Genomic DNA, 23,179 nt, shown 5'->3' on the forward strand with positions numbered 1-23,179 from the left:
AATGACTTCAAAGTGGATCTGTGGGGAGTCTGGCATTTTTTTCTATATTATTATTATTATTCCGAAAGTTCTCAAGTAGCCCTTTTAAAAATAATTTATTTGGCTGCATCAGGGCTTAGTTGTAGCATGAGGGAATGTTTCATTGTGGCACACAGACTCTCCAGCAGTGGCCTGTAGGCTCAATAATTGCTGCACCCGGGCTCTCTGGTTGCAGTGCATGGGTTTAGCAGCCCCATGGTATATGGGGTCTTAGTTCCCCGATCAGGGATCGAACCAATGTCCCTTGCATTGCAAGGTAGATTCTTAACTGCTGGACCACCAGGGAAGACCCTCAAGTAGCCCTTTTTTTACTTGTGTGTTCAGTTTCTCCTCCTCAAGAGACTGCTTCCCTTCTATGCTGAAACATGCTATATTTTCCATTTTCCATCACAACAACAATGAAAAGGGAACACTGACCCTTTATCTGAGTGAGCTGCTGCACTTCCTCCCCTGTTTATAGTCAGACTTTCTCAGTGGGTGCAGACTCACTGGCTCCTTCCCACACCATCTATTCCACTTTCTGCTCTATTCGCCCTAGTCGAATGTTCCCTGTCACCACACTGCTGGCATGTTTTCTTAAGGTCACCATTCCCCTTCACATACCATATCCAGTGGCATTTTCCAGAGTGGTCCTCATCTAATTGAACCTCCTAGTATCACTGGTCGCTTGTCAACTCTCACCTCCTTTCTGATACACTGCCTTTGGGTTTCTATGACTTTGACTTCCTGGCTTTCCCCTCACCTCTCTGGCTATTTCTAAGTCTCCTTTGCAGATTCACTGTCTTCTACCTGGACACAAAATATGAAAAGTTCCTTAAGGTTGAGCCCTAGGCGGCACCTTACTCTACACTTTCTCTCTCACCCATGGCTTCTGTTACATCTAAATACAAATGAAACCCAAGCTAACCCAAGTGGTTCCCTTCTACCACTCCTCCGAAATTTAGACCTACATATCCACCAGCCTACTTGGCATTTTCACTTGAATGACTCAAAGGTAGTAAATACATCTTGGTCATGTTCAAAATAGAACTCATGAAACAGACCTGTGGTTGCCAGGGGAGAGGAGGTAAGGAGGGAAGGATTGGAAGTTTGGGATTAACAGATGCAAATTATGATACATAGAATGGATAAACAACAAAGTCATATTCTATAGCACAGGGAGCTATATTCAATATCCTGTGATAAACCATAATGGAAAAGAATATGGAAAAATATACACAACTGAATCACTGTCGTACAGCAGAAATGAACACAATATTGTAAATCAACTATCTGTCCATAAAATTTTAAAAAACTAGAACTCATGATTTCCCTGCCTGTCCCTCTACAAACACAGTCTTTTCTCCTCACGTTATCTGGCAGTGAGTGGAACCCTTTGTTCCTGTAAATCACAGCTCTGGCTCCCTCCCCTCTTCCTCACCACCACATTGAATCCATCACCGGTTCTATGGATTTCACCTTCTTTTTATGTCTCCACTCTTAACACCTTTCTGGAGTTCCCGGGCTTCCACCCCGTCCAGTCTTCCCACCGCCACTGTACCTCCCTTCTTCCTCGTTTCCCTCTAGTCCTCTGTGCACAGACGGGCTGCAACCCATCACTCTCCTGTTTAACACCGTACCAGTGGCACTCCACTGCTCTCAAGGTGAATAGAAAACGCCGCCGCCTCTTCTTGTGTAGTCGGTCCTGGCCTACCTTTCAGTTTCCTTCAGCATCATTTATCCTGTTATCCCCTAGACTCCAGCTGTGGAGTCTGATCTTCGGCCAGAAGTCTTTGCCTAGTTAATTTCTAAACCTCACCTCTAGACTTTTAGCACAAATGTCATTCCTTGGAGAAGGCCTTCCTTCCACATTAGAGTCTTCATCACCTGCTTATTTAGCACCACCTTTCTTACCCTAAGACTGCATTTATCACAAGCTTCCTATGGCTGAGGGATTGCATTTGATTGGCTCCCCAAAAGAGTGTCTAACAAAATCCCAGCACCTCCAGGCGCTGACCCAGTATCTGTGCGGTAAGGACTGACCACTGACTTCCAACTGGACACTATGTCTTTTTGTTTGTTCATTTTGCCTTTTTACAAAAATAACATTTGAGAATTGTTCACATTCAAATACAACATTCTTTTTAAGTTGATCATTTGTCAAACTTGTAACAACTCAAAAAATCCAAAGTCTGTAACTCAAACTAACCTGCTTCCTCAGACAGGAAAAAATGATGAATAGCCCCAGACTCCACATGGAATCATGTTAAAATAACAAGCAGTTCAAAAAATATGAGGTAAGATACTAGGAAAAGTGCAAAACTATGAATATGACTCATTTTAAATATGTTAATATATTGATTTCCTCCAGCATGTACACTCATTATTTAGGAAAAAAAAATGGTGAAGAGTATATTGAAATAAATATGGGATTTGGCATTAAACAAACTTAGTACTTGTTCTGGCATTTATTATCTCTGTGACCTTGGACAAATAATGCTTGAGGTAGTTTCTTCATCAGTAAAATGGGGATAACAACCACTAATTCTCAGAGGTGCAAACATTATATATATATATTTTTGAATTATATATATATATATATTTGAAAGCATTCTGTGTACATAAAATGTTACATAAATGTAAGTCATTAATAATGATGGGTCCAAATACTCTGCTCTCTCATATCAGCTTCCCTGATTTTCCATATAAATTTTATACATAATATGACTGATTTGCTTCTTAGGAAAAAAATTCAATGAGAAATGAAAAATTTTCAATTAAGGGTTTTCGAGACTCTTGGCTTACAACAGCTACAAATACGAATCACCAAATTAGGAGTTTGGATAATTTGTTGTGAAAGAAGAGATTTTGTAAAGTAGAAAATTCTCTCAAGTTAGCACTTCTTAAATTAGATGAGTGACCCACCTCAGGTGGCTCTTCCACTGCATTTATCATCTTTATTAAAAAGATTGACCCTCTTGCCCAAACCAGAAATCTGGGGACCCCATTGATCACATGCCCTTCACCCCTGACTTTCAGCTCTCACTGTCCTCTGTGCCTGAAACAGCTTAGCCTTGAGCCAAAGCCTGTTTCTACCCTGGAAACTTTCCTGCTTAAACTCTCATTCCTAAAATCAGTGTCATCCCCTCTTTCTCTATCATGGAACTATTTTTATCTGCTTCCACTGTTCACTGAGTCTCTTCTTTAAAAAAAAAAACAAGACATTTTTTTCTACTTCCTAAAGAAATACATCTTTTAAAAAATAAGGCATTTTTTTTCACAGATGAAATTGGGAAATAGGGAATATAGGAAGGAATAAATAAGATTATTCCACCATCAGAGAAAGCATCATTAGATTTTATTTACTAAAGTGTCCCTAGCACCTAGAATGGTGTCTATTTCCCCATGTTATGGGTCATTATTAAATATTTGTTGAATGAATTGAATAAGCATCTGCATATCATCTCATCTCCTAGTGAGCTGTTCATTTCTGACATGTCAGTTTCACTCTCCAAGGACTCTTGCACTCTCACAATGTTCCTTTTTTATAGTATTCTCTTCTTGTTTCAACATTAAAGCACCTTATCTCTCCAAATTTAGTACGTTTTTCTCTAAGTTCTCACTGTTAGTTTCTGTTCTCTTCCCATTTGGGGGTATAGGAAGGTCTGGATCTTTCAGAAGTCCTCCTGTAAATGTCCAGGGAGCCTTGGTTGTCTTCTCGTATTTAAGAGGGAAAGGTTGAGCAGCTGACTAGAAGCTCTGAGCACACAGGAGAAGTCTGTCAAATGCCAATGTCAGTATCTTAGAGTTATTTCCTTTGAGTTGGTTCAGGTCCCTAGAGAGAGTGAAGGCCAAGTTCTGGGAACTGACTGGGAAAAGACAACTGTGAAAATCTCTGCATTAACCTAAGCATTAATCTAAGAACTTGTTCTCCCTGTTTTCAATGTGGGCCCCCCATCCCCAAATGTGCCTGGTACATTTCCAGTCCAAAGACCCTCTGTTTTTTCTCTCCAGATAACAAACCTCCAGTTTTCTTCTCAGGTCAGGAGCATCAACCCCTTTGCTGCAGTCTGATGGGAAGGAATTAGGGAATCCACTTACTTTTTTTTTTTTAACTTTTTATTGTGTATTGAAGTATAGTTGATTAACAATGTTGTGATAGTTTCAGGTGGAAAACCTACTTAGTTCATAAACTTTCAGTCAGTCATCCTGAGTTTAGTACCATCTTCACCCTCCATCTAGTGGCGTGAATTCCAGGGCCCTGTGGGGACTCTGCCGTGTAAATTAGCTTGCTTCTTTGCTCTCCCCACCCCCGCCCCCATCCTCACCCCATAGCTGGCTAACTCAGCTTTCTCATGTCTGCCAAGTCTGTTACTACAAGCCCATCTGCCTCCCAGCTTTCAAAACACTGTGGCCTTTGGCTCCTATACTGTTCCATTTGTCCTCATTAGTTTAGGCCCAGTTTGTTTTGGGCAGTTTAGCTGGGTATTGGAAGGTATATACCTTCAATCTGCTACCTTTATCCAGAACTCTGCATTTAACTCTTAAACACTTTTGTTGTACAGCACCTTCTTAGGCTATATCATCCATGACATGGTGTAACAATTATTTTTTTTCTCATGTCTACATTTTTCTCATCTGACTCTTGGTTCCTTGAGCACAGAAACCTAGTTATTCATCTCTGTGTGTCCAAAGAATATGGTCAAGCATCTGGCCCACAGTGAACGTCCATGGAACATTTAAGTGGATGGTTGAAGTTTCCATGTCTGTCAATGCCCACCCCTGAGCCCACATATATAGTAAGAGGATGATACATCTTCTCCCCTGGGAGGTGCCCTCTGGGTCTCGGGACATTCCTACAGGCTCTGTGCTCCTCTACTGAACAGTGTGACAGCACTGAGAACAGAGGGAACATTGGCCAAGGAGACCCCAGTTTCCACCAGGGATGGTGCATCGCCGAGGCAGGGTCTCCTCATTCTAGAGTGGGGCTTCAGGACACAGGAGGCAGTAGAGCAAAGGAGCGAAGAGAACACACTCTGAAGCCCAGCTCCCTGGCCCCTATCCCAGCTCCACTTCCAGCAGTGTGTGTGATCTGAGGCAAGCTATTCAATCTCCTCAGGCCTTAGATTTTTTTCATATGAAAAACAGAGGTAACAGAATCTGTCTTTATAGAGATGTTATTAAGACTAGGAATGGTGTCTGACATGCAATAAATAAGTAATAAGTAAAGAGCTTTACAAGTTTTAGTTATAACTTCTGCTACCTTTAAGCTGAAAATCAACATCCCCAGTATAGTGCAAGGAGGTTTCCAAAATCCAGAACGATACACTTCTTTGCAGCAATGATCTGCCCAAGGTTGCAGCCAAGGCAGAAGCAATGTAGGCCCACATTTAAGTCTGAGCTCGATCTGTCTGATGAGTGGTTCAGGATTTCAAACGACCACTTCAATCCCCTTCCACCTGGATGGGGGACATGGGGGGCCTTCCAGAGGAGCAGGACTGAATCTGCATTCTTTATATTAAATTTAAGGACAATCTTAGCAGAAATCAGAAAAATGACTTGGACAACCTCTACAAGTCTCTAACAGCTCTCAGATTCTAAGGTCTGTGAAATGAGGACCAAAATGTATGTAGAGGTATATTTCCTGAGACATTTTGAAGAAGACAGTTACAAAGCACTTTTGAGGTGTTAACAAAAAAAAGAGGTGCCATGAGTGAACAGTATTAATAGAGTTGTGGGCTACAGAGAACAACTTTTCACACTCATCCTGCGTGTGTGATATGTATCACTCTCCCCAGAATAACTAGGGCTATTTTTACATGAGCACTGCATTGTAAGCTCACTGTTAACTAGGTCGGCCACAACCCTTCTTGTCTTTCTCAGACTCGCCATTTTCCAACCTAAGATACTCATTCTTATGTAGCCAAATCTCTCCCAAAGACACGATTTTAATTTGCTCTGGGTATTCTGAAGCCCACGCTGATCTGATTGTGAGACATCTACATTCAGCATTTGTTCAGTTGCTAACTCATGTCTGACTCTTTGCAATCCCATGCACAGCAGCACACCAGGCTTCCCTGTCCTTCACTATCTCCCAGAGTTTGCTCAAACTCATGTCCATTGAGTTGGTCCAATGGACTGACCCAACCATCTCATCCTCTGTCATCCCCTTCTCCTCCTGCCCTCAATCTTCCCCAGCATCAGGGTCTTTTCCAATGAATCAGCTCTTCACATCAGGTGGCTTCAGCTTCAGCATCAAATTCAGGGTTGATTTTCTTTACGATTGACTTGTTTGATCTCCTTGCTATTCAAGGGACTCCCAAGAGTCTTCAGCACCATGGTTTGAAAGTAGCAGTTCTTTGACACTCAACCTTCTTTATGGTCCAAGTCTCACATCTGTACATGACTATTGGAAAAACCATAGCTTTGACTACACAGACTTTTACCAAATGTTGAATGTAAAATGAAACTCAAATCAAGGAAGATCCTGGATAAGACTTGCCTAGCATGCTGCTGACCTCACCTTCCTGATCTGATCATTAATACATGCACTAACTCCTCCTCTTTCTCAGTTTCCTGGGAGCCTCCTGGCACAGGTGAAATATGTCCCAGGTATGGGAAATTGATTGCAAAATGATCAAATCCTTTCTCTTCCTTGTAGTGTTTTCCTCTGCACTGTGACAACCCTACAGCTCCCTTCACTAGGAGGCAGAGTCTGGGCTGGGCCTACGACTGGCTTTGACCTATTAAACATGGTAGTGAAATTGTGCCCATTTGAAGGCTTCAAGAGCCTTTGCACACTCCTACTTGCTATCTTGGGATCTCTGTCTCCTCTCTGTGGACAAATGGCTGGACTTCTGGAGAATGAGAGCCCACAGTGACCAGAGCCACGTCTGCCCGGCTACCCCACAGATATGACAGAGCCCAGCAAGATCAGCAAACTCAACCTGCAGCTGACCACTGACATGGGAAAGAGCCCAGTCAGGCCACCTAAATTGCCACCCTGAAGAATAAGGAGCTAAACAAAATGACTGTTGTTTTTAGCCACTACACTTTGGGATGGTTTGTTACGAGGCATTACTGACGTAATAGACAACTGATACACCATAGGAGTTGAAGATATTAGTGTACAATCATTTTACTTGGCTGCTACATTCTCCCTCCTACTTCTGAGCAATACACTAGCAGTAAGAAAGTATAACTCTTCTTGGTCTCATTTATAAGCTTTAAGGTAGGGCTGGCAGTTTTATGAAACTAGTATTTGAGGGTGGTTTTCAGGACATCACTCTGATAATGTTGACAGAACACTGACCACAGGCCAAGCAGCAAGCTCTAAGAGTTACAGATGTATCAACCCCTTAAGATGCATGACAACCCTATGTGGGAGGGCTGATTATTATCTTCCAGTCTATAAATGAGGAAACTGAGGTTCAGCCAAATTAAATATATTCCCAAGATCTCACAGCTCAAGTAGCTGAGAGCTAGAATTCACACCCAGGCACTGTGACTCCACAGAGCGTGCCCTTAACAGTTATGCCTCCTGCTTGCTTCCCTGAAGCACATTCCAATAGAGTGTGAGTGTATGTGTGTGTAAGAGAGGGTGTGTGTGTGCACGTGCATACACAAACACAGAGAACAGAGATGAGTGTGGATGCAGCTAGCCTTACCCGAGCCTGATGCAGACGCGTAGTCGTCATCGTCAATAGGATACACTCCTGACGCTTCTTCAATGGAGTTGTTGTCAAGGTACATGTCTTTATCAGATGTCAGCTCTGCCCGCTGAGAGAGCAAAGACAGGCGAGGATGGTGAGAAATTAGGAAATGAGTTTGTTCAGGCTTATACCTCAGTGACTACCTACCCTCTTTCCTGTTCCTTTAAGCCGATTTTTGTCCCTACCTTTCCTCAGCACACCCTGACAAGTCGCATGACGTCAAGGGCTGACCGCAGACAATGCTCCTGAGGGAAACCTAACCCAGTGGATCCTCAGAAGATGCCTCAGAAGCACCTATCACGGGCTTATTTCCTCACTTCCCACTAAAGCTGTCTGAGTTCCAGTGGCCCCAGTGCTAGCTCGAGCCATCTGCTTTCCCAAAGTCACCGTGAGGCTCCTTGACTGGAAAAGCTGCAAGACAGTCAACTCATTTAAGACTTTCTTGGGGATGTATTAGGGTGCTTGGGCAAAATCACCTCCCAGGGATGCATCAAGGTCCCTTGGACAATTACAGGCCCGGCCACACTGAGAGAGGCACCATCATGGCCAGGAGGTCTCGGGGGCCACGCAGAGGCCAGCACCACACCCGCCAGGAGCAGGGCCCGCGAGGCTGTGGACTGGGGCAACAGCCCACCGCGAGCCGCATCTGGGGCCCACAGGCTTAGTGGAGCCTTAATGACAAATGCAGATAAACCCACACGAGCGCATTCTTTTTATATTCCTGGCACTGGGTAACAGCAAATCACACACTGAATAGGGAAAGGGATCATTCACTAAGTCGACCAGTTCCACAGCTTCTTAGCTCTTCAGTAAGAATTTTAGTATTAAAATTCAACTTAATCCTGCCAAGAGAGTCATTCGCATGAAGTGGAGGCTGAGTAGATGTATAATTTTTCTTAAATGGTTTCAGTAAATTGATATTTTACCACCAGTATCTCATGAAAGCCCAGAAACAAATACAGCAGCCTGTAAGCCTCTAAAAAACACTTGTGTTTGGAAAAAGGTAGCATTCATTATTGTCCTATTTTTTTAAAAATCAAATGGAATGTTTGTTTTTAACAGGAATGACAAAAAAATGTTTCCCTCATTACAGTGGCTTTCATTAGATTTCCTTTTATTGATAAAATAACACCTTCTTCTGCTCCAGCTGTCACTGGACTGGAACCTTCCAAGGAGGACACCGGGGCCACCCCATCATGGCACCACTTTCTTCTCTAGGGTTTCGACAGCTGATTGGAGAGACCGAAGTGTCCTAAAGCCAAGCCAGTGTCCTCCAGGCCTCAGTGACAACTACCGTGAAGGTATGGCCGCCCGCTTTGCTTAAGCGGCCACATCGGCACATTCTGAGAACTGAGACCTTAATTAGACACCGGTTTCCCAGTGGCCTGGCCGGCAGGCACTGAATGACCACCCTGAGACAAGAGTGTGCTGGAATTTCCCTACAACAGTCAGAGCTTAACTCTGCCCTCTGAGGCCATGCTGCATGATAGTAGTCTCCAAGGCTTTCTCCAGTCTGGGCCAGGTTTCCCAAAGCTCGTGAACCTACAGTATCAGGAGCTGTGGGTTCCACAGCCCCACCATCAGCGTCACTGACCCTGGCAGTCTCTTAGCTTCTACGAGGGCAAGGACTGTGCTTCATACACCCTCTGTTCACCCAACTCCCCACAATCACACCATCTGGTGGGCAGCAGGTGCTCACCAAACCCCGCTTGGGCCGTTTGCTGTCCTGCGTGCACTAAACTTTGTCCTATGAACTCCACCGGCAGAACCCTCTCATTCTTTCTCTCAAGTCCAGTCTACAAAACAGGCTCTGTTTTTTCAGACCTTCCATGTCCCCTTGTTAGGAACTACTATTTTGGATTTTGTAGCCTGTGAACAACTGAAGACAAAGGCTCGGTGTTATTGTTAATTGTCTGGTGTGCATTTTTCTGTGGCCCCTCAGCAGAGCACACTTGGAGAAGGCAGGGCCTCAATGACCTGAGTTCTCTGGCCCTTTTGGAAGGCATGGGGATTCAATAAATATTTGCTGACTGCAAATATTTATTGAAATTACCTAAATTTATTGAGATTACCTAAAACAAACTGGCCTTTGACTCAGGCTTCAGAGTTAACACATGTCACGAGTCCTGGGGGACTCCTACAGTTGATATCTTTCCATCTGAAGCCTCGGAGATCATCAGTCCCAAACTGTACACGTGGACAGGGACCTATTTGCGCAACCTTGAACTTAAAAGCAGAAACCTGTTTGCCTTTTCTCAACACTGAATGATTTTTTCCTCTTGGCTCTGTCAAAGAAGTTGGAGGTGACATGGGCCACACGAAATATTTAATCCCCACTTGTAAACTGAAAGTCTATTCATTAGGTGACCCAGTTGCTAGATGGGCACGTCTGTCACACGCACAGGCAGATGGGCCAAAACACGTCTCCCAGAGGACTGTGGCCACCTCACGACTCAACCACGCAGGCTGGCTTGACAAGCAACTCACTTCTCTATGACAACCAGCTCCTTAGGAGGAGGCTGTGGGACCTGAATTGCTACAAGACTTGGGCTCAGGACGCATCTAAAGAAGCTGGCACTCCCTTAGCCCCTCAGGCTCTGCGAGGCTCCAGGGCAGTCCTGGGGCTGATGGGATGTTTAATGTGCTTGAGGGCAGCTAAAAGGATTTGTTCCTCCACTGTCTGATGTGGTACAAATAATTATGTCATCACACTAAAATTTATCTCCTCCTCTGACGTCAGGGGCACCAAGCATCTAAGAGGAATTGCCAATATCTATCCTTCCATAGAGAGCTTCACTGGTGGCTCGGCAGTAAAAAAAATCCGGTGAAGGAGTCGCAGGAGCTGCACATTTGATCCCTGGGTTGGGAAGATCCCTTGGAGGAGGGCATGGCAACCCACTCCAGTATTCTTGCCTGGAGAATCCCATGGACAGAGAAGCCTGGGGGGTACAGTCCATAGGGTTGCAAAGAGTCAGATACAACTGAAGCAGCTTAGCACATGCGTGCACGCACACACACACACACACACACACACACACAACCTTCCATAGTCTGATCTCATATAAGCAGGCTTCTTTTCCCACGGTAGCAGATAACGCTCAGAGAAAACCTCCACTGTCTTTTCTTCAAAACAAACAAACAAAATCTTTGCAAACATGACAATTCCTTTGGTGAAGACTCCACACTCTGTGAAGAAAGGATTGCTACAGTTAACATGCCCAGAAAGGGAAATGAATTCTGCACTCACACTCCCTGGGGGCAAGACACGCATCTTTCAAAAGCCAAGAAAGGGGTCACTCAAGACTACGGCTTCTACACCAGCCAACTGTGATTTGCCTCGCTAAGCAGAAAACCCCAAGACACATGGAACACTCGCGTTGGATGAGACAGAGCCCCTGGATGAAAGAAACCAATGGGGAGGAAACGTGAGAGGCCCAGCTCGACGGCAGGATTTCCTACCGAATTTGTTTCATTCGGGACTGGCCGTGACCAAGGGGCAGCGTCAATACTGTTGGTTAACAGAGCTCAGAGTACAAGCTGGAAGAAAAACAAAGCTGGTCTTCCAGACCTTTCTCCCCTCAGCTGATGCGAGACACGCTGTGGGAGAGCAGAGGGAAGATGTGGAAAGCAACGAGGTACAATGAGGAGGAAAAGCAACCCCAGGACAAAACGGAGGTTCAGCCACGGAAACCGAGCCCTGAGTTATCTCCACAGAGGAGGTAATGCCTGAAGGCTGGTAAAATCTGCCATTGTCTCCCAACTCTATCGCTTCCTCCCTACCCTTCAAACTGCAGCAACCATGCCATGCTGGGCCTGGAACATTACAAAGGCTTCCTTCCTTGGCCACCCCTCAGGGCTTTGTCTCTGAATCCATCATCTGCCGAGGGACCATTCTTAAACATGACCACATTGCTCCCCTGCTAATATAAAAAACCCTTTCTTGGCTCCCTATCTTCCACTGGATAAAATTAAAACTCCTTGGCCTTGAAAGACATTCTTCCACCACTCGACCTCACCTGCATTTCTAGTCAGTTACTGCCACTTCCTCCACCCAAACCCCAGGTTCCATGACACACACACACAAAAATAAAAAGCAACAAAAAATCTCCACTCAGACCTGGTGACATCAATTTACTTTATACAAAACCCCGAAGAGGAAATAAACTCCTCCAAGGACAGAAAATTGAGGGGCTCATGTACTTGAGGATGATAAAAATCAATATTCTGACAAAATAGTTCAGCCCAAACATATATGATGTTTGTAATAAAAATGAACGGAGAAAATGCTGATTTGGTGCATAGAAGACCGCAAGTGCACTAATCTCAAAATGAAAAATATCACAAATCTTCCCATTGTCTCAGCAAAGAAAATTTGTGAGATGGCAACTGAATAAATCTACTTGCTGGTTTTTTTAATTATTAGGTAAAGCTTACATCCGGCAAATCTCATGTTTCAAACTGCCAGGGTGGAAATCTGTTATTTAGAAATCTGAGGTCTTCCTTAAAAGATACACTGTTTTATCTACTAGATGGATGTCCTCTAAATGCCTTAAACTAGTGCAACCGATAAACAGTGGTCGAGATAATTAAAGCTCAAAGCAGTAGGTGTTAAATTCACCTTATGGTAGAAACTGGGGCTTCCCTGGTGGCTCAGTGGTAAAGAATCCACCTGCAATGCAGGAGCTGCAGGAGATGTGGGTTGGATCCCTGGTTCCAGAAGATCCCCTGGAGGAGGGCATGGCAACCCACTCCAGTATTCTTGCCTGGAGAACCCCATGGACAGAGGAGCCAGGCGGGTTACAGTGTATAGGGTTGCAAAGAGTTGGACACAACTGCAGTGATTTAGCTTGCACGCACACATGGTGGAAACTTAGGCTTGATAGCAAAGTCAGAAAGTAGAAAGCCTTTTATGGATACCACCACCCCAAACCCAACCTTCAGAAAATTAGCCTTCAGACGTAAAAGTTAAATATTTGTGTGGCTTGTTATGACACTCTGAATCACCTCATAGGAAATAAGTACCTGGATGATGTTTCTTAGTTTTAGCATAAAGGCACATTCAGTCCTGACTTGGCCTCAAAGACTCAAATGCTTATTTACTTTCATGGTGATTACAAAGCATGAAACTGGCTGTAACTCTAGCTTATTTTTCCAGAGATGACTTAATAACCTATTTTATTACCAGTTAACACACACTGTAAATGAAATGATAATTAAAATTTTCTCCTACATAGTCCCACAGGGATGATATACTTGCCCTTAAGATGAACTTGCCAACTCTGGCTTACGTAGAGCCCATGGGAACATATAATCTTAGAGCTTGACTGGACATTATAGGCATCCGGATGACCTATTTATTTCCAAAAGTGAAGACACAGAACACCACAGTGATAAAGTCACTTAAAAATCATCCAGTCTAGTTGGTGGTCAAACTGGAGCCCAAAACATTTGCCACCTAAATTCTGGGCTCTTGCTATTGAACTGTAATGCCCCACGACACGAAGCTATCAGAGCTAGTCAGCCTGGGGTTCAAAAGGATTAACTGTAGCTAACTGCTAAGTGTTTATCATGTGCCAGGCATTCTGTGCTAAGTGTTTTATAAGCACTGGCACATTTAATCATCTCAACAATCTCCACTGCAGACCAAGGAACTGAGGCTTGTCCAAAGACAGACAGCTCAGAAGACGGGAAGAGGGATTCATGTCCAAGTCAGGGCTTCAGAGTGTGTGCTCATTGAGAGTGCTGGCCTTGCTGGGCCTGCCCACTACCCACCCCTCCACCCTGCCTTGTAATTCACATGTAATCATAATGAAGGCCCTGAGAAGAATTGTAATACACGAGTCCTGTTGAACTCTGCTTGATCCAACACTTTCAAACTTTGGCCATGGAAATTCTCCCCACATGCCCTGAAAATCTATTTAACATCTTTTAGAACTAGTGTTTTTGGCATTATAGATGGGGAAAAATCTGTGTGAAGAGTTAGAATTCTAGCTTAACAATTTCTTCTCTGCCTAACATCCTGTACACTGCCCCTGTGAAGGCTGCCAACTGTCACTCATTCATTTTTAGTAACACCTTCATCTCTATTAGGTGTCCCATCCAAATCAAAGATGTAATGGAAGGAAAGAAACTTATGTTTACTGTTGGGAAGCATACTGTGGTCCCTGAACATGTGTGAGATATGACTGCATTATATACTTACAGGCAAGTACTACTGTATTTACCAAGCACTTATTCTAAGGACTTGTTTACAGAAAATGCTCTGCTATCTAACAATGGCCTAGACTTATTCTGCCATCCTGTGTGTAACTCATACAAAAGCTGAGGTCACCCATGAAAGCAGATTCTTAAATTCCTACTTAAGAAATCCTTAAGAAAGATCTTTAAGCTCAGACCTGCTTCAAACACCTACACTGGTCCTTAATTACATACAAAGCTAGTCTCTAACTTTAAGAAACACTTCAGCATGCCTTCCATTAAGTATGAATTTAGTTTAAATTATTTACTTGTGTCTATTAGGAAAATATACCAATTCTGGAAAGAAAAAAAATCAGGTTTATGAAGGCAGAATCATATTTGGGTGTGAAGTATGAAGCAAAAAGATGACTGGGCTGCTCATAAAAATGTCACATTAAAAAATAAACTCTAAGAGAGTCAAATCATCAGCAACTGTGAAAAAATTCAACTAGTTCCATGAACCTTTTGAAACAAACCAAAGCATGGGAGATGAGAGAATTCCTACAGGTAACTACTTACAACCCTGCAGGTCTGAACCACTCATTCAGAATTTACTGGTCATGGCAGATTTTCCCGTTGGATGTGGTAATCTTACCTCACCCCTTAGAATGTACATTCCTTGAAGAGGCTGAGGAACCAGGACCAGGTCTCGTGTTGTCTGTATCTCCTGCTGCTTCAGAGCCAGCATGTGGGTAAAGGTTCAACAAATAGGAGAGGTCACATTTTTCTGAAAGGCTGAAAGCAAGCTTAAAGCCACTGGGTGGAAGAAAATAACCACATATTTGAAACAAGTTACCTGGTTAAAACACATCGGGGAAAACTCAATCCATGAACTCTTACAGGGTCTCCTTATGAAAAGGGGAATCTGGAATTTAGCCTCATATTGTGAGGAGGACTAACAGAAAGATAAGGATGACTTTAGAAGAATTCGCCAACTCATTAAGAATGCCTCCAATGAGCCGGGCACAACACTAGTCTCTGGAGTACATCGGAATGGCTGAAAAGTGTTTCAAAAAGGAACACTGAGTTAGAGTACTTCACAGTAGAAATTTTCTTCTTTGTTTAAAAAAAGAACAGAATGTGGGTCAAAGCACTTCGATTTTCTAGCCAACAAAGCATAAACAAAATCTTTCTCTAATAAAATGCTCAGCCCAACAATCAGCATGTTAAGAAAAACAATAGCAAAAAAATCTGACCAAAGGATTACTTGGCTCATCTCAATGTACATTTATGATTCAATAGAATCCATATCATTGTCACAGAAGATGTCTCACCATAGGTATGTTAGTGTACTGCTTCAACATTATTTTTCTTCCTACAGGGTTTGTCTATTGAGTCTACAGTATGGTCCTGGCTCAGTAAATGGTTTGGTGGGTAAATTTAAACCAATATCTCAAATAGGAGGACCCAGAAGCCCCTGTATGCTTATTTAACTGAAGGGTGCAATTCTCCTCTTCACCCCCGCCCCGACCCCCAAGCAGGCAGGATTCAGGGCCTCGGTCCCATTTCTCTTTAAACTAGGCCTTGGTAACACAAATGGCCCTGATTACGGACACTTCCTTGCCAATACACAAGAATATGCTCCCTTGCCAGTAATCGTATCACATCCATATCACTCTACAAAGCCCCCTGTTCCACAGCCCTCAGTCTCTATAGGCCACCGTTTCACGAAGAAAAGCCACCAACTAAACTGAGCAGAAAGAAAGCTAAACCTTGCACCTAAATTCTTGACATACTTTATGCTTTGTCACCTAGAGAAAATTACAGGGTCAACTAATAAAATGCAAAATCTCTCACCTAGAGAGAGTTTTCACTTTATGTCCTTTTGTAACTTTTGAGTTTCGAAACATCTATATTGTGAAATTCAATCCATTTTTTTTCCCTTAATTTTCTTCCTAGGATTCAGTTCAGTTCAGTTCAGTTGCTCAGTCGTGTCCGACTCTTTGAGACCCCATGGACTGCAGCATGCCAGGCCTCCCTGTCCATTACCAACTCCCGGAGTTTACTCAAACTCATGTCCATCGAGTCAGTGATGCCATCTAACCATCTCATCCTGTCGTCCCCTTCTCCTCTCGCCTTCAATCTTTCCCAGCATCAGGGTCTTTCCAAATGTAAACAAAACCAGTCTTCCTCTTCGGGGACATGGACGTCAAAAAGGAGGTAGGGGGTGAGGGGTGGGGAGTGGGGAACAAGAACAGAACACATCACAACTTTGCACTTCTCTTTGTGATAAAGGGTTTGGATTCTTGGTCCAAAGAGAGAAGGGAAGTTACCTTGGTCTTGAATTAAATCTGTCGGCACCAAAACTAGGGCTCTTATGGAGCAATGGATATTAAAGCAACGCCTGGGCCGCACAGGGAGGGGGGTTATGTTGAATATGCATGACACACAGAAGGAAAATGTTCATGACTTACAGATGTGCTCTGAGTGGCGCTTTCTTCCTTTTTTGGAATATCAAACAGAGGGAAGAGAGAGGTTTGCTGCCATGTTATTATAAGCACTGCTGCCTCTCTCCCTCCCGAACTAAAATATTCTAGTATTTATTTTGCCATCCATATGACCACAGTTTAGACTAGAGTAAAAATAGAAGCCGTGTGGGCCTAACCTGAAAAGTCCCAAGGGCTGGAGAGGGTCAGGATTAATATATTCTAACTGAAATAACCAGATTCTGTTTCCTGGTGGCGTTTGGCAGGGGAGGAGGGGAGAAAAGAGATTTGGAATGTATTTCTCATTCAGAAGTGTTTTGTAAAAACTACCATAATGGAACAGACTCCAAGTCAAGCACAGGAAGCCAAGAGGCTCTGGTTTAGATTTAATAATTCACTCTAAAGGCTTTTCAACTGCTACAATTTTAAGCCCTGAGGCACAGCCACATATATTCTCTACACTATACGGGAGCTGACGGAGTGCCCCAGGATGCCTATGGGACAGGAAAATAGGAAAGACCTCAGGTCCAAAGGGCAGACCACACCCTGCCAGGCTCCAACTAATGCAGGAGAATAAACCTGCTCTCAAGAGATGAGGGGCAGTCGGTGAATGGAATTTCCAACTCAGCCTATTTCAGGTCTAAGCTAGCACTGAGATTGAACGTTGATACGGACACTTTCCTACAGGCCTGTAAAGAGGAACTCTATGTGAGAGATGCCAACTTACAGAAATGGGCACGAGCCCTTTGGGAAGCACACTGGCAATGTGTTTTAAGAAGATACAAAATCTTTTCTGCCATCTGATCAGATATTTCTACTCTCAGGAATTATCCTAAGGAAATAGTCTAAAAAGAAGGCGAGGTGGAATGTTTCCTACTGAATTAAGGCAAAACCATTGAGACAATGTAAATGTAACTACAGAAGGATAGCTATGTCAATTATGTATCATACATTAATTTTCTCAACATAGCCATTAAATATTATATCCCACAGAACAATGAGGAAAAATGTTTGGACAACACACTGTATTTAAAAAGTATATACTGCTTTATTATTTTCTAATATTACAACTCTAAAAATTTCAAATCAATAGAAAAATGAAGAGTTAATTGGTGAGGCTGGTGGCTTGTGAATGATCTTGTTCCTAATTACTGTTATATTTTCCCAACATATATATGCTGCTAAAGACACAAACAATGGAAATGGCCAGGAACCAGCTTCCAAACATCAACAGTACTTTTAACAGCTAATATATTTAAACAGACAGGTACATACATGTAGAAAGAGCCTAAAGAAAGCATCATGGAAGTATACAGGTATGTAAGTGACAAATATTAAAAAAAAAAAAAACTGCACACTTCAGGAAAGTGCCACAGAATCACACCACAGTGCTTTGGTCACTCCTGATCCAGTTTATCTAAAGCCACAAAGGCAAAAGGTCTAGTAAAATGGATATTTAATCACAAGATTCTAGGTTCTAAAATGCCCTGGGTCTCATTAGTCGCTAAGTCACGTCCGACTCTTATGACCCCATGGACTGTAGCCTGTCAGGCTCCTCTGTCCATGGGATTCTCCAGGCAAGAATACTGGAGTGGGCTGCCATTTCCTTCTCCAGGAATGGAGAATGGGTCTCCTTACCCATCTCATTAGTTTTCCTTTGCTTCTGGGTTATTTAAAGCAGGGAAGATACTCCACGTCAAGGTGTGGCTGTCGGTGCCCCAGTCAACAATCTCCCGTCCTGTCTACTCCCCACCTGCAGTGGCCACTGTCTGACCTGGAAGCACTGTGCCCGGGACACACTCCAGGGCTGACGTGCCAGTGAGCCCTGAAGATGTTTTGAGTTGCTCCTGGTTTTCAGGGCCCATTCTGTTACATTCTCTGATAGCTCAGTTGGTAAAGAATTTGCCTGCAATGCAGGAGACCCCGGTTCAATTCCTGGGTCAAGAAGATCCACTGGAGAAGAGACAGGCTATCCACTTCACTATCCTTGGGCTACCCTGGCGGCTCAGCTGGTAAAGATTCCGCCTGCAATGCAGGAGACCTGGGTTCGATCCCTGGGTTGGGAAGATCTCCTGGAGAAGGGGAAGGCTACCCACTCCAGTGTTCTGGCCTGGAGAATTCCATGGACTGCACGGTCCATGGGGTTGCAAAGAGTCGGAAACAACGGAGCGAGTTTCACTTCACTTCACTCTATTACATCGATGTTGTCTGTCTGTAAGGAGAGCCTCTTGTTCTATCTCTCCTTTTGCTGATTCTAGAAAGCCTTGGGTTGCCAAGGTGACTACCTGATCTAGGAGACTTTTTCAATGAAGAAAATGACATGTGACTACTTCCTTACCCCAGAAGACTGAAAATGTGATGGCACTTATCTAAATAAAAGGAACAAAGCTAGACAGAAGGAGATACCTCCAAAGGTGATGAGACCACAGATTTCAAAACTGAAGTCAAATTGTTCTGAAGGGTGGATTAATACCAAGTGCCAAGTCACAGTGGTGGCTGTATTGGGAGCTGAAGGTAATCACACTCTTGATTATCTCCCAGAAAAGCATCCTGATTCTGCCCAAGACTCATAGCCCCTGGCCCTGTATTTCTTTTTGTTGTAGAAAGGAATTGTTCCTGACCAAACCCTTTCAACCAATTAACAAGGAAGGCCAAGCAGCCTTTAAAGAAATGATTTCCTTAACTAAGGAAGCAGGCAAAGATTTAAAGGTATTAGAGACTGATTACGAAATCTACTGTGGATCCTGTATAAAATTCCACAAGAAATGAAACCTGAGCTCCCAGACAAAAGCACCTGTTTCACAGGGAGTACGTTTATGGTCACGTGACCTGTGCCATCTCTTACGCGAATGCATTTGAGAAAGCACTCACGTTGGTGTTGTCGAGTGTTGTTTGTGTTATTTATCTGAAGATAACATGTACGATCTTACCAAAGGAAGAGGAAAGAAGCTGTGTGGACAGTCATATTTTTTCCCAACAATGATAAACACTTCATTGGCTATTCAAACTAACATGTGGGGAAAAAACTTCAAAAATCCAAAAGGTAACCTAATCCCCACCACCCAGCACTGCCTTCTGTCTTTCTGATCAGCATCTATGGAGACATTCCAACATCCTGCTGATGGGATGTTATACTCTTACAATACAAGGGAATGGAAGATGAAGGGAAAAGGGGAGCCTGCAAGATGGGCAAATTACATGCTCAATTAAAAAATAGTATTTAAGAAATGCTTTCGAGAATATATTTTTTTGAAAAGAGCCTATCATTATTATTTTTTGCATCCAAGTGAGGCCAATTCATGGTAATTTCCTAGTGATAATTAAAAGTCTCAGCTGGAACACACATTCATAAGCACATTTCATAAGAGAAATAGCACTTCATTTTCTAAAAATACAAGAGATAAAGAAAAGCAAATATTAATCGTTGGGAGTCAAAAACATATCAGATCATCTCAAGGAATTTTTTTCCCCCAAGTAAATCCAGTAACAAAGGCTGCTTACCAACGGATTCAATCAGTTCTAAAGCAAGACATACCAAAGGCCTATGGGGTGATTTAGCACTCATGGGTACTAAATGTAACAATATTTTCTAAAAATTCCCACATTCCCTGGGATTTTGACTTCTTCCCAAATTAATGGGCCACCCTAGGCCTGCAAATGCCTTCTGCAAAGCAACCCATGGCCAGGTCTATGTAAAACGCCCCACCTTTTCAGATGACAGCCACCCAGGGCTGCTTGTTACATCTTCATTTCTGAAAGAGCACAGGTCTTACTGAGAGGTAAAGACCGGGGAGCCCAGCCCACATTCACGGTCTCTCACTTTGGTCCTGTCACAGCCGTTCAAGATGGGACCAGTTTCGGTTAGATGTGACTGCTCCAGGCACCCTGCCACCACACAGCGCCTCTGCCCACAGAGTGGAGTTTATTATTTAACTGGGACGACACCAGCGGGCAGCATGATTAGAGCTCGCTCCTTGTGCTCGGTGTAAAGACGTGTCCACTCCTCACCAGCCTCCAGGCAGCAGTTGGGGGTGTGGAAACTGGGGGCTATCCATTTCTATGCCTCCTTACTTGGCCTGAACATCCCTGCCTTTAGCCAATGCTTTGGAACAGAGACTGACTTTCATCTCTCTTTTCCGGCTGCTTTACACACCACTGGTAGAAAAGTCACTTGCTTCTTGCCTCTCTTGCTTTGGAGGCTGAGGAATTCGGCTGAATGATTGCAGCTGCCACGGTAACCTCTTTGGCATGCACTCCGACACCCCCTCACCTAATAGCCTTTTCTCATCTGACTGCCCTGGCCCGCCGTTGCGGCCACAAGCCCTTCAAGTGGTCACACTGCAGCGCAGCCCCCATGGAAACCCGCTTGGAACTGTTCAAGCTCATAGCAAAGAAGGAGGTTTTTAATACAGATTGTTCTTTTTAAATCCTTTACAAAAACAGCTGTAATCAATCGTGCTGGGGGGCTCTGTATAAAGCTGCCACTCGGAAAGCTCTAATATTGATTCTTTCCCCTTGCATGGCTTTTAAGAAAACAACCCCATGTGAAGAAACCATAATCAATTTCTCGAGACTTTGCTAACATGAAACAGTGTCTAAATTAAAATATACTTTTTAAAATTAAATGAAAACCATAGTAAATATAAGAAATCCATCCATTATCCTGCCTTTTATTTGAGGACTGACGTGTTAGTTTTTAAAGCAAAGTCAATTGAACAAATGCAATAATTATTAAATACTGATTAAATCTCAGCAACTCTTCTGAGAGTTGTTTAGCAGGTGACACTAGCTGAAAGATTAAAGGGAAATCCGTCTTCATTTGAGGTCTGGCATTTCCAGTTCTTCATTTGCAAGATAATATACTATTTTCTCTGTGCCTATTCTTAGAGAAACTATCAATTCTAAGCCTGTGTTTATAGACAGTCATGATTCCAAGTGGTCACATCCTGACTGGACGTCCAAATACCAGAATATTTTAAGCCTTTTCACAGGAATTCTGGTTGATATATTATTCTGTCAAATTTGCCTTTCCACATGAGGCCCCTTAGAAGCCTCAGCATGCCAAAAGGTGAAAAGTCAATATTTAAAGCTGCAGTGTGCAAACAGAGCAATTTGGTGCTTTCAGTTGAAAATTATATTAAAAACCCTCACCAGCATCAACAGCCAATTTTCGGGATTAGGCATTAAGGGAAAGCACAATTTCATATAATGTCTGTTATCTGGACTTCAATGTAGAAGAAAAAAACCTGAAGACTTCAGTAAAATGCATACATAAAATGAATACAGAACTGAGATCTAAGCAGACTGACAACCCATAATACTTTGTGTCAGCATGGCACTTACCATGTGAATGAAATTAGATCTGATCAAATCCAAGAGCTAGCAAAAAAGAAGGAAAAAAAACCACACAGGAAAACTTAACTGCCATTTGCTTTTGCTCCCAAATAAGAGTAATTTCAATTTCAAGGGAGAGAGCTACAATTTCTGTGGCAAATATGTGATATTCGGTCAAGATTCACATTCCTGGAATCCACAGACCACAGGATTTTACCCAGGGATGCGTGTACAATTTGCAAACTTATTAGTTGAGAAGTTTAACTCCCTTTCCACACCCACCCCAACCCCTCAAATTAGAGAAGGCCCCTGCTTTTTCACCAAACTAAATAAGCAAGAACTCAGAATTCTGTAAAAGTCCTTAACACTAGCTGATCAAGGGCCTAACCCTTTGACAAGCTGGGCCTCCTGGGGTTGTCACACAAGGAGGATTTCACAGCTTCACTGCCCTGGGCAGCCTTTTTATCCCTAGTAAGTTATTTTAAGCAACTTTGCTACAGCAGACAAATCTCTGGCCTTCCTCTCTTCCATTGTAAAACTGCTGCAGCACAAAACAGCTAAGCCTTAAAGAGAAACCAGAATTGGCCTGGTCAACTCACTTCAATCCCATCCTTCTATTTGAATGCTCTAGATCAGGGCTGTTGGACAAAACTATCTGTGATGATGACAATGCTCTAGATGTGCTTTGTCCAATGTGGAAGCCGCTAGACACATATAGTTATCAAGTGGTTGAAATATGGCTGGTGCGACAGAGGCACTGAATTTTTTATTTTATTTTTAATCAATTTAAATGGAAATAGCCACACGAGGCTAGTGGCTACTGTATTGGACACTGCAATGCTAGGGAGAATGTTTAAACTGTTGTTAGAAGCCTGGGCGTAGCAAAGTTGTCTGCAGCTGCTGGGCTAAGCGGCTGTGGGGTTAAATGCTCTCTCCTTAAATGATAAGTGCTCATTAGCAGAAATCAGTTCCTAACACAGAATTGCCTTTTCCATCACAACACTCCCTTTGCACTACACACCTGTCAGAAAAAAAGTAAGGATTCAATCTAAGCCATTTAATAACTACTGATTAACCAAATCCCTACTATGTGCCGAAAAGTTCTATCATCTGTTTAAAAATAACAGTAATGAATAAACAAAGTGAATGGATAAACAACGTGTGATACAGCCAAACAATTGAATACTATTCAGGGATAAGCTAAAATGAGCTAGCAAGCCACTAAAAGACCTGGAGGAAACATATGTGCATATTACGAAGTGGCAAAAGTCAGTCTGAAAGGCTAAACAGTACATGATTTCAACTATGACATTCTGGAAGAGGCAAAACTGGAGACAGTAAAAAGGTCAGATGTTCAGGGAGAAGGAGGAACGGATGAACAGGTGGAACGCAGGGAATTTTTAGGGCAGTGAAACTATCCTGTGGAAAACTGTAGTAGTTAATACTTGATAT

The 23,179-nt window shown here is 43.1% G+C and overlaps 1 protein-coding gene across 2 annotated transcripts in view; it reads right to left on the reverse strand.

Annotated features, from left to right (window-relative positions):
- The window catches only part of SDC2 (syndecan 2), a 121,855-nt gene that overhangs the window by 11,653 nt on the left and 87,023 nt on the right, over positions 1 to 23,179 (reverse strand). The window contains exons 1-2 of one of the 2 annotated variants that reach the window (XM_027561492.1): positions 14,563 to 14,670; positions 7,686 to 7,797 (exon numbers count right to left, since the gene is read on the reverse strand). In XM_027561492.1, the coding sequence (XP_027417293.1) occupies positions 7,686 to 7,797; positions 14,563 to 14,655 (205 nt within the window). In that variant the 5' untranslated portion in view covers positions 14,656 to 14,670. Of the gene's footprint in view, positions 1 to 7,685; positions 7,798 to 14,562; positions 14,671 to 23,179 lie in introns of those variants that run through there. The other variant, XM_027561493.1, reaches the window with a different exon arrangement.

The sequence above is a fragment of the Bos indicus x Bos taurus genome, chromosome 14 (genome assembly GCF_003369695.1).
Source record: "Bos indicus x Bos taurus breed Angus x Brahman F1 hybrid chromosome 14, Bos_hybrid_MaternalHap_v2.0, whole genome shotgun sequence".
Classification (NCBI taxonomy): Eukaryota; Metazoa; Chordata; class Mammalia; order Artiodactyla; family Bovidae; genus Bos; species Bos indicus x Bos taurus.